General features: G+C 42.4%; 1 protein-coding gene across 2 annotated transcripts; it reads right to left on the bottom strand.

Annotated features, from left to right (window-relative positions):
• Positions 1 to 336: 336 nt before the first annotated feature.
• Positions 337 to 8,525, bottom strand: LOC124682004. 2 transcript variants are annotated; one of them, XM_047216773.1, is made up of 14 exons: positions 8,328 to 8,525; positions 6,778 to 6,859; positions 5,991 to 6,094; positions 5,673 to 5,799; positions 5,123 to 5,217; positions 4,733 to 4,856; positions 4,132 to 4,212; positions 3,658 to 3,756; positions 3,408 to 3,563; positions 3,124 to 3,178; positions 2,974 to 3,041; positions 2,735 to 2,779; positions 1,734 to 1,901; positions 337 to 1,176 (listed from the first exon to the last, which is right to left on the bottom strand). In XM_047216773.1, the coding sequence occupies exons 1-14, from the start codon at positions 8,363 to 8,365 to the stop codon at positions 691 to 693; spliced, it is 1,728 nt and encodes a 575-aa protein (XP_047072729.1). In that variant the 5' UTR covers positions 8,366 to 8,525; the 3' UTR covers positions 337 to 690. The 2 variants fall into 2 exon arrangements, with proteins under 2 accessions (XP_047072729.1, XP_047072730.1); XM_047216774.1 differs by lacking the exons at positions 6,778 to 6,859; positions 8,328 to 8,525 and having other exon boundaries at positions 5,673 to 5,719; positions 5,991 to 6,096.
• Between the last annotated feature and the right edge of the window lie 3,935 nt (positions 8,526 to 12,460).

Raw genomic sequence — 12,460 nt, 5'->3', positions numbered from 1 at the left:
CCGAAGATGTAATTTGGATGTGTAAAAATCTACTCCCTCCGTTCTGAAGTACTCTGCATTCTAGGTCTAATTTTTTTTCTGAAATACTCTAGGTTCTAGCTTTTAGTCTATTAGTCGATAAGAATATGGAAAACAAAGTGGTTCTCCTTTATGTATTGGATGTCACTATTTTTAATGTAGCTAAAATTGATTGTTTAGCAATTTAAGTACTACTAATAAACTACTAATTTGTCTGATTTTACTTAGAATATACACTAAAAGAGAACGGAGGGTCACAGGCACGCCACCGCACATCACATACCAAAGACTGAAGCCGTAAACCTTCAAACACCTCACTATATGGCAGGCCAGCTATATTTTGCGTAAATACAAGCGAAAATGCAAGAAATATCAAGCTTTCCCTGCATCACATCATAAGAAGTACAGCACACTCCAAGAAACGTGAATCTACAATTCACAGGAAGCCAAAGTGTTGAGATATGATACATGATCAAGGGGATCGCTACCTTTCCTAGTTCTATATATACACCAACACGCTAAAACCAATTGTACAGTATTTCCCTTTCCCTTTTTCATTTTACAGGTAAATCAATCAAGCTGGGCGTGAAGCCCGGCCAAAGGAAATTCTATGGACTATATAAACACACAAAACACGTGTATCGTCAACTGCCACTTGTCTGGCTCAGACGCTCAGTCATTGTTCTTGAAGAAGGAACCCCATTTTTGTGACAACCCGTCCATCAGGCTGCCTGTCCGGCTCTTCTGGACTACCAGGGTTGCTCTTGTTCCATCCTCTCCACTGGAGTTCTGCTTGGATTTCTGGGATTCTGCCGGACCAGATTTTCCATTGACGGCTTGAGTTGAGCCATTCGATTCTGATGTGCCAGCAGCATTTACAGAAACAGCAGCATCAGTTGCAGCGCTGCGGTCTGCACTTTGCACATCAGCTTTCTTAGCTACGCTGTTGCAGACAGCTACATCCTTGGCAGGAACATCAGTGGCACTGACATAGATGGAGCATGCATCTGTCTCCAATGTTGCTACATCAGTTGTTTGATTGTCATCTTTTGCTACACTACTTTCTTCGGACACAGCATCGGATGCAACTGTTTTAGTGTCCTTTGAATTTGACTTATCTAGATCCTTCAGAGACTCAAGAATTGCTTGCATCAGCATCTGCATATCAGCGCATCAGAAAGAGATTAGTCGATGATAAGGTTAGAAACGACAAAAGGTGAAGAATAGAAAAGGAAGTATATGCGTATTCAGCAGAGATCAACCACCAGTGATAATCCTTAGAACATTCGTTCACATGGCTACAAGCTCAATACATGGGGTGCACAACTGCAGCACCAGAGCTAACACAAAACTTTATGCATCTACCACAGCTTGCTCATGCTTTTTGGAGTTGACATCCCTATTTCGAAGTCAAACTTCAATTTGCACCGATAAAATTATTGTTAAGAAATGTATTTTCATAGCTTAAACAATGATTAGCAATTGAATAATAAGTCGCGAGTCGCTAAATCACAACCAGGACTCCCAACACCATCCAAGCTGACCCCTACCTTGGGGGCAGGCAAGTAGCTCTCAATCCTCCTATTTTTTTTATCTCTACTACACATTTTAGAACATTTTGGCATATTGAACTCTACGAAGATCGTAAGAAACTGCAAACAGCTCAAATGTGAAGTTATAACGACAACCCCAAAGAACATTACAGTATAACTTACTCTATCTTCGTCTTCCTCGGTGTAAGGCATGTCTGATACACTATCAAATGAGTACTCCACATACTCGCCATCATCAGAGGTTGGAGTCAGCATCCTTCCATTCCGGCCATTGGGAGGAGTCGCAGTAGATGCACTAGATGAGGAGGGACCAACATCACTATCCAATACCTGTCCAAACAGCAATCAAAAACAAATCTGAGTGCTGATGCTTGATGGATGCAATCTTCTGTAAGCTTGCGAAAAGATCAATATTGACACAAACAATCAAAGCATTCCCTCCAAAATTTATCAGTGATATATATACATATATATACCATCGGAGAACTATTTAGTCGCGCAGGACAAACAAAAAATCTCGAATACCACCCATGGATGTACTACCTCTGATCGGATATAATTGACGTCCGACACTTGCCTGCAGCTAGAAGGCACAAGGCAGGTAGCTACACTCCACGTCGATTAAAACTGACCAGAGGGAGTATATGTCTAGATACATCCAAATTTAGACAAATCTAGGACATCCTTTAGGGGACGTAGGGAGTAATACATATCAAATGTTACTAACACCCATTATTAGATTACAGTTCCACACCACAAAATGGCTTCAGCTCAAGCGCAAGGATTGCTGGAACTGTACCAAAAAGCCAGTCAGCAAAGAATAGATAGAGCAGAGACCGGGAGAGGGAATTTTGTAGGCAAAATATTAGAGACAATCGTCACCTATATGGTGAAAGGGAGCATGGACAATTAAACCAACCAGATATCTGTATGAAACCTATATTTGTTGTAACAATGTGCACTATGAATTGCTTTGAAGTTGAAGTTGCTATGTGCCATAGAGCAAATAGGTTACTGGTGGCAATAGGTCATGTGTTTCTATTTATGAAGCTGCAGTACTACCGGGGGAAATCAGTCAAGCAGTGGACGATAAGGTAGAAAATTTCAGTGTTATGAAATATAAAATCTAATCCTATAAAGTCGAAATAGCATAAAAAGAACACCTCAGTTCTGTCAGCCCTGCCTTCTGTGGTTGCACCAGATGGGACCTACAAGCAAATAAGAATTAGTTTCCCGCTCCACAAAAAAAGGTCAATACAACACTATGAATTGCTTGATGACATTTGGATCACCACTAAGATAGCTATTATTCTTCTATTCGAGAAAGGAACCCATAAACCAGAATACCACTATGGCACAATGACGAAGCAGGATTGCTGGATTGTTCAGAATGTCAACTAACCTCCATTCTACTCATGAGCCTTCTAGAACGCAACTGCGCAATGGCATCTTCTGTCGTAGCTGCAGGGGCTGTCCTTGAACAAATTACACATCAGTTACTTGACATGACTGGTGCAAAACACAAATGTGGATGAATGTATGCAAATCATACCTGTTGGTGATTGAGCAATCCTGTACTCAATATCATGTTCTGTATCCCAATGACCCTATCACCAGAAGCTAAGTAAGTAAAGTTAGTAGAGATGCAAATGGGTCATCATTACGGTACCCTCTACCCTCTTTGGTGGAAATAAATGAACTAATTTTCCAAAATGATGATTTCATCAGAAAAGTTAGTTCTTTTTTTGAACTAAAGAGGGTAGAGGGTTCCCTAATATTTGCCCATTTGCATAAGTTAACACATTTCAAGAGTGAAAGAATACCAATTTGTACTACCTGACCAAGGCTGCCATGTGGTGACATGAAATAATGTTCTTCAGGGACATCAGGAGGATTTAGCACATTATGGAAAAATATTGTGATGGAGTCAAAGTAAAACTGCGGACGGGGTGAATTATGGTCCCCGTCAAATTTTATAATGTTTTTATCTCCCTGCAGATACATGTGGATAAACCATATATTACTATCTTAACAGACACAAGAATTCATTTATGTTTCATATTTGGGTAGAAAAGTAGAAACTTACAACATATGATTCACAGATCTTGTCCGAATGATGGGGCAGTATAAAGTCGTCCTCAGTTGCATGACCAAACAAAGCAGGAACAAAACATCGCTTTGCTACCTACAGGATTATATTCATAAACTAATTATGTGTTGTGATGCTGTCAAAACAGAATCGCGTACATGTTTTCAAATGATGTGTCAAATTATGTCCAAATGATGCTGTCAAATCATTATTCAATAAAAGCTTGCAATGTGCAGTTGGCAACTGAAGTGCAGAATCTCATTTACTTCCTAAAGAGAAAAGGCCCATGTAGTTCCCCAGTTTCTTATCCAGTTTTTGCTTTTTTCTTAGGACCAACTGTCAGAAAACTGACCTAATATCATTATTTCAAAGAGCCACAAAAAAGAGACTTGCAAAATCTCCTAGTAGATCATGTGCGTAAGAACAAACTATATAGTATTTAAGTAACTTAAAATCAGTCTGGTAATAAACCTGAATGGTATCAAGATCCATGATGTCAAAGCTGGCTTTTCTTTTGACAATCTTCCGCATGTGCTGTATTGCAAGTTTGACCTAAAGAAACAAATACAAGCTCCAAAATAAATAAGATGGATCTACCATGTGCAAGTATGCAGTATCACTATGCATATGAGTATTTCTAGAGCAAATAAAATTAACAGAAGGCAACATCAATTCATGTATTTCATTGCAAAAATAGAACAGCAGTTCATATATAGTTGTAATTACGAAAACCGTAGCCATAAACTTAGCATCTAGGCAGACACCAGTTCGAAGAAACTCACGATTCATGAACATTAGAACTAAATGTAGTAACTTATACTCTGTAGTAATAAAAGGGAGACAAAATAGTCTTCCAGATTACAAGGATCATGCATGGCTCCAATAGGATCTTCAAGTAGTCATACTCACACATAGAAATGGTGCTATAAGGTGGGTGATGTAAGAAACAAATTGCATAAAACACCATGCTAAAGTGCAGGCTTGCATCAACTACACTACTTCCTTGGACAACAGCCGCATATCCACATTGTTAGTTACAACTGTCAAGTCGCCGTCATCAAATGATGCTTACCGTGAATTTTGGCAACGGGTATTTGTAGGTATCTACTAGTTCCATCATCAACTCAACCAGGTTAGAGAATGGACTATCAAGAACCATCCCAGCAATTGATGGATCCTCTGCTCCATACATTAAACTGAAAGAAGAGAATACAGATGTTCTGGATAAGGCAAAATTTAGAGTGTTTCAGCACTCCGACACACACACAGAAGCCGAAGCAACAATATTACACATGCACATTACTAAGCCAACAAACACATAAAGCAGAATACTACTTCTGTTCAATAAAAGCTGAATATTACACACGATCATCATAAACCATACGAACATACTAAGCTGGACGACAGGGTATCTGACCACTACAAGAGATAATGAGGATTCAATTCAACATAAAGAACATACCTTGTGACTGCACCCATTGAGCGGCCCCACAAGCCAATGCAAGATATGTTCCCATCTGTCCGTAAATGATTAACAACAGCTTTCAGATCTTCTTTCTGTAAAAAAAAAAAGAAATATCATCGATGTGCCTTTAAAAGCTATAAAATCCGTTGAAATAGAAGCACTGTGATAAACTACGGTATTGATGGCTCAAAGTAGAAGAAGCCGAAGGGAGAGAAAAGGTTCCATAGGCCGAAAGGAACATTTAAAATCAGTCAGATTTGGATGAGAACTGTCTTTCTATAAATGTTATACTGTGATTAATTTATACACAAGGTTTTAGATTTCACCAACCATCCATTTGTGACAGTTACGATAATCTTCCAGAGTATCTATTTCTTGACAAATACAGATCATAGACAACAAATTATTATGTGTTATTTATTTCTCAATTTAGTTATCTAATATCATTTCTACTAGTTATGCATGCAGAATCTATACATGCAAACAGAAGGTTTCAGAAAGAATGTATGCCATTTTTAAATCTTCTACTTGCACAAGGCGAACTCACTTCATTCCATCCCAAGGTGACATGCTCTCCTTCAGAGAGTCCAGACCCTGAAAAGTCCAGTGTAAAGACTGTAATATTTGATGGTAGAAGGATAATAGCGGCTTCACTAGCATCAGCTCTGCATCCACTGGAAAATAAATAATACATATATCAATTAACCCTGGAAAAAATAATATAATAAAATAGCTTAGCAAATACTGTATGTAAGGATTAAGATTGCACTTTATTAGTAACTTAACTTAATAGGTGGAAAAGCAGCTTGGCAAAACTGAAAAAGCAACCTATATTAAGAAAAAAGATAATGTGTTATACCCTTACCTGTTTCCATGACAGTATATAACACAAGGAAGTGCTTTTCCTTCAGGCATCACAGCAGGTATGTAGTGGCTACATTGCAATTTCTTGCCCTGCCCATTTATGACCTGAAAAAGAAGACTATGCATATCAGTTACATAGCATGGCATGCCACAGAAGAAACCCAAGTCTACTAGACGAGGCTGAAGCCCCTGTTCACTACATGTAATATACGCGATCCAATAAATGACAAAAATGTTTGCAGACCAGTATCCATGTAACTATTTCTGCACTAGTCCAGGAGAGAAATAAATGCAACAGCTAAGATGGCAATACGAATACATAAAGATGGGAAGGATGTGATAAATACTCCTAACTCAGAAATATAATAAATACTGTAGTTCTCATTTAAATTTCTTAATTATCATAACATGCATCTAATATTAAATGGGCACATTATAAAGTTGACGCAGAATCTAAGAACATAGCCCAATTGGAGAAAAGTGCCAGCCAACTTACAGATTACACAGAATTTTGAAAGAATCAACAAAAAAGTAGGTTGGAGGGTTGTCGTTATTAGCATATCGGCAAAAAAAAAAAATCATAACATATATGCATGTGCATACATAAATAGATCTTGCTTCACTAGTTAAATGATGTTAGGTTTTTGTGGCAATGAAGGTGATAGTAGGTTTCCTAAATGTGTACCGCACAGACAAATACAATAGAACCATAGAAATAGAAAGAGGAGGTTCTCATGTTGTCTTAATCTGTCATCATCAAATCACATAGATATAAGACATATAATAACCTCTATGTCCTTCCTCTGAAACCATCTTCCCTTCAGCATAAACTCCTGCTCCAGTAGATCATCATTTGGACTATAGTCAGCTCTGCAATGCGACAAAGCATCGAAAAGGTTAAGAAAGTCGGGACCATGGAGTTAAAGAGTTACCCTAAGAGGCATAGTTGTTCATCTTTGTCTACTAAGTGTTTATTCTAGTGATGTCAACTAGTCTACTCTTGGTAACAGGAACTCAACGAATTTTCAGAATAGAGTGCTTGGTGAGGTGGAATGGAAGCACTACTTGAGAAAGTATAGGCGGTGACAATAGAGTGCAAATGCCACAGGAATAATTTCATGAGCACAGTGCCACGACATTTGCAGGCAGGCATTCAAGTTCATTTGTCCTTTAAGATCTGACATCAGAAACAAGAGTCTTACTAAATCAGTTCACTGGCAATAATGTCAAGCCTCACACATATTTGCTCATTCTGGCAACTACAGGAAAAAAAAATGGCGATAGAGCTGAACTAACTCATTGACAAGTCAGCAAGCACAATTCTGGAACACCAATCATAAAATGACAACTCCATTTTAACACTTGAGAACAAAAGGAGCATTCCTAATTTTGTACGTGATCTTCAATCCGAAGAAACAGAAATCGCCCAGCTGAGCTAACCATTCCTAAGCTGAACCTAAGCCCAATAGAGATTCAACCATTCACATGAACATCCTAAACCACGCACACGAAACAGCATGAACAACCCCAGTCACCAAGCTCCAGGCCACTAAATATATATTGTAGTGATGCCAACTTGTCTAATCTTGGTAACAGGAATTCCACCGGTTTTTGGAATAGAGTAGCTTGTTGATGTGGAACGGAAGACCATTTAAGGAAGTATAGGTGGGGACGACACGTTGCAAATGCCACGGGAATAATTTTGTGAGCACAACGCCACAACATTTGCAGGCAGACAGGCATTCAAGCTAGTTTGTAACCTAAGATTTGACATGTGAAACAAGAATCTTACGAGGTCAGTACGCTGGAAGTAATCAGCCTCACACATTTGTGGCCAGTACATAAATAATCTGCACTAGGGCTGAACTAACTCATGGACAAGTCAGCTAGGACAATTCAGGAGAGCAACCATAAAATGACAACCGGGCCATTTTAACACTCGAGAACACAAGGAACACTCCTAAGCCCGCACATGATCTCCAATCCGAAGAAACAGAAACCGCCCAGTTCAGCAAACCATTCCTAAGCTGAACCTAAACCCAATAGGCATTCGAGCATTCACATGAACGTCCTAACCCGCACATACATAACAGCTTGAACAGAGCCCCAGTCACCAAGCTCCGTACACTCTGAATGACGAAACCGAACTGCAAGTCCCGTCTACACCACTAGCCTAAACCACGAATCTACCGGAATTACGCGGCCGCACGAAGCAACCACAGCCACGACCGAACAACAGATAATCGGGTGTGGGGAAGACAGAATCTGCCCCGCGGCTCAGATCCGAACCTGCGCCAACCGAATCGGGGCGGGTGGCTGGAGGGACAGCGGAGCTCACCTGGGCGGGCGGATGATGAAATTCACCAGCTGGTCCATCGGGCGGGAGGGAGACGACGACGGCGAATCCCCGCGGCGAGGGAGAGCGAGATTGGGGGGATTGGGCGCACGGAGCGGAGCAGAGGCAGCTGCTCCCTCCCTCCTCGCTCGCTGGCCTTCCCTCTGCTCTGATCGCTTGTGATTTCTCCCACCTTCTCCTCTCCTCTGCCCTCCGTCTCTTTTTAATTGGTGATGGTAAATTAGTTGGGTTGGGTGCCTTGCGCAGTTGCCTTCCCCTATTCCGGCCTCGGCAGACGACAACCAGGCCCCGAGAACGAATGGTGGTTTTACGGTTTGCTCCCTCTGTTCTTCTATTTTATATCTGTTGTCCTGAGAGAGCTCTAATGAAAATCTTGATGTAGACTCCCTGTACAATCCACTTGTCCATGAAAAAATGCTAAGATGCTGTAACCCACTTGTCCATGATCATACGATTTTTTTTTGAAGAAATGGACCAATTTGAGCATTTTCTGAAACTTAGACACAAAATGAATGAATCGATTTCGAAAAAAAATCTCAAACTGAATTTTGTAGCGTGAAGCCCTACCTCATGGCGCCACGGACACGTCATGTTCACTATAAATAAGGAGATTCATTCTTTTTTTAAGAAATCCCCTCTTCTTCCTCCTCAAGACCAAGCGGCAATCAAAGAGAATCTCGTTCTGATCCTATAACTTAACAAAACTTAACTAAGTAGTAAAGAGAAGATTAGGATGAGTAAGCGCTAACTTCAAGTCTATGTATAGAAACTAGTTATATTAATACTTATTAGTCATACTTTATCTCAATGAACCTATTGCCGCCTATTTAGTATAATAATAAAGTCTTCTATAGTTACTGGCATATTACTCCCATTAGTGAGAATTGTATACGTACGAGAGAACCTTGCACAAAAAGAGCTTTGGTGTCTGGTATAGATTAGGAATTGGAATAATTAAGGCTAACTAAAAGAGAGAAGAGGGTCTACATTCTATCTCAACACTGAAGAATACGATGTCTATCCTTACTCTTGCATTAAAAATAATATTCAAGGGAGGGGAGTATATAAAATAAAAGGCTGGTGAAAGCGAAGCAGAATTAGAAACAAATAAGGTATACTCTTGATCCTTACAACACATCTTTACTCTGACTAAAAAGTGTCGCAAGGAGAAAGTTAAAGAAGAACTCAAAACTAGCATATAATGAATATAAAGATGAAAGATTGAATGCTTTATCAGAAATAGATTTTGACTTGGGCTTGAACAAAGCCCATTCTATATTTTGTGATGAAAATTTTAGAAAATGGTCAAATTGGTTCATTTTCACACCTTTTCGGGGGGATTAGTCCGGCCTTTTGATCGAACTTAAAATCTAAACTTGAAACATAATTTGAAACAAAAGCAAATTACGCGACTGGTAGCTAATTCATTGAGAATGGGCCCATTTGTGGTACCCTATTGAACTTGCCATCTTTCCTTTTCCAGCTGTTTTGAAATTTAGATTTATTGCTCCATCTAAAATAAAATAAGTGACTTAGATTTTTCTATATTTCGTATGTATTTAGACCTATTTTAGTGTGCAGATACATGTGAATCTAGACCAATCTAAGCCACTTATTTTAGGAGGAAGGGATTATTAGAAGTTTTGCCATGTATGAAGGAAACAAACGGAGTATGTAGCTTCTTGGATCTGTTCAAATCGAGATGTCACCTAAAACTAAAACCAAATGCAATAACAGCGATCATCGACGTGACATCGCCTCTCAGCACAGCGACACATTGTTGTGTTTTTGTCGACGGATATTGCCAACGGTCCATCTTCTCTTCCATCATGGACACTATGCACGTGATTTTGGCAAAATAGAATAAACAGTTGTTGCCATCTGTTTTAAAACAAGTGGGACAGATTTATCTAAATTTGTATGTACATGCACATAAAAACCCTATGGATACATGTGTATGTCTCTCACAAAGCTCTTGGCGCGGACAACGTGAGCAATGACCATCTACATTGTTGGTTTCAGCGATTGTACATGTACGGGTTGAAATATTTTGAACTTGGCACAGGTACGCCTGCTATTCCGCACGCAAACTACGCTGAAAAGCATCGCCGTGACGCCAAGTCATGGTGGCTCTTTCTCTCTGAGAAGTTGACCAGCACGCCCACTTTTAGCCGTCCCATCCAGTACGTCCAGCCTTCTCCTTCAAGTAGACAGACGTAGACGCAACACCAAAATATTTCTTTAATCCGATCCGTTTGACAACGCCCATACTCCACTCCAGGTTTGCAGAGCTGATCGAAACGGCTCAACAGTAGCCCAGCACTGTCTGGAGGTATTTACGAGGGATCTCAGGGGGCTACGTGAGAAAAATGGGAGGCTCGGGGCCAGCGCAACAGTGCGGGTGGGGCACGTGCGGGGACATGATTGCGTCGTTGGTGTCGGGGCCAAAGCTATGGTGCAAGTGCGCAACTGGGCGGTGGGACCCCGCGCCAGCGACAGAGAAACACCCTGGGCGGCGGGGAAGAGAGAGATGGGAGAGGTCGCGCGGCAGGCAAGACGACGAGGCAGACGAGGCGGGGTCTCGCTTCGGCTCGGTGGCCCAGCCGGAAGAGAGAGCGGGCCCTGATTGGACCTGGGAGGCGCTAGCTTTTGTCTGCGCTTTGACCGGCTGCACGGCTGGCACTGACATGGCTCCTGCGCTTTGACCGAGGCAATTGACTCCTCGTTATCCGGATCTTCTTCTTTTCCGGGCCCGGTGCGTGTGCGGTGTGCCCTCCTGGTACTGCGGTTGTGGAAAGGCAATCCAGCTCACCTGCTTCTACTGAGGGCATCTTCAACCCGGAATGAGATCCGGTGCCCCGACTGAGGCAGGGCACGGATGAACAGTACCGTGCCCTGCTGCCTTTTCTGGCCGTTGGATCGATTCCTGCTGATTTTTTCTTTTTCGTTTCTCAGTGTCCATGTCGATTTTGGATATGAAATTTTGGGATATTGTAGGGACATGCTTCATGAGTACTCACAATTTTTCGCATAATTTTTTGATACGTATAAAATACGTTTTTTTGTACGGTAGCACGGTAGCATGCAAAGGGGTGGTAGCAATAGATATCTTCTCCAGGCCCAACAACCTGACGCATAATGACAGCTTGTTCGTGGAGACGCAAACACGATCTAAATATACGCCGCGTATGCGTTTTTGCGGATGCTGCGCGATCACGCCGAGTGTACGCCCGCGTTTGGCAGACGTTTCATTGGGCCCATCTGGCAGCGACCTAGGCTCAATGCGTCCTCTCATGCGCGCCGAGGCGTCGCTCGATAGTATGCGCCACGTTAATAACGATGCCTCACCTGCCGAACAGCCGCCGCGCACGACTGCCAACGAGTAATGGCGATGCAACGCGTGTCGCGCCCATCGGTTGCCTTTGGCGTCTATAAAAAGGGACGCGTGCATCTCATCTCCTCCCAAACAAACCCTAGCCACCGCACATCGTCCACCGTAGTGTCGCCTCCGCACAACCCTCCACCTTTGCCATGAGTAGCGTCGGATGCGGCCAGCCTACGGCACCTCCACCTGCGACTCCACCTCCCCCGGTCGAGAGCTCCGACGAGGAGAATAACGAAAGCGCGAACAACGTCATTGACGTGGCCATGGACGCGAAGTTCATGGCTGACACGGAGCAGGAAGCACAGGAGGTGCGAGCGGCCCACGTGGCGCTCAATGCCAAGCAGGAACGCCGCAAGGAGGCGGCGACCGCAGAGGATGACTCCTCCGAATTCGAATGGGACTCTGACTCTGACAGGCCTGACCGGGAGGAGAAGGCGATGGAGCAGAGTGCTTTAGTAGAGTCCTTCGAGACGCTCAAGAAGGCCGAGGATACCGCTAACAAGGCGTTGCGGTAGCGCTTGCTAGAGGATGCGGCGACCCACGGAGCTCTGGCCACCACACGACGGATGGAGCGGCGAGCGGATGAGAAGCTGATGAGGAGGGATGGAGGCAACGATGGTGCCGGGCCGTCAACCGCCCCGAGGGGCGACAACTAGTTTAGGGACTTGTTCTTACTTCTTGTTTTTCGTATGTACATTTCTTGCATTTGGGCTATGAAAAAAAGTGTTGG

The sequence above is a fragment of the Lolium rigidum genome, unplaced genomic scaffold (assembly GCF_022539505.1).
Source record: "Lolium rigidum isolate FL_2022 unplaced genomic scaffold, APGP_CSIRO_Lrig_0.1 contig_65118_1, whole genome shotgun sequence".
Lineage (NCBI taxonomy): Eukaryota > Viridiplantae > Streptophyta > Magnoliopsida > Poales > Poaceae > Lolium > Lolium rigidum.
This window is presented reverse-complemented; position numbering and strand designations above follow the sequence as displayed.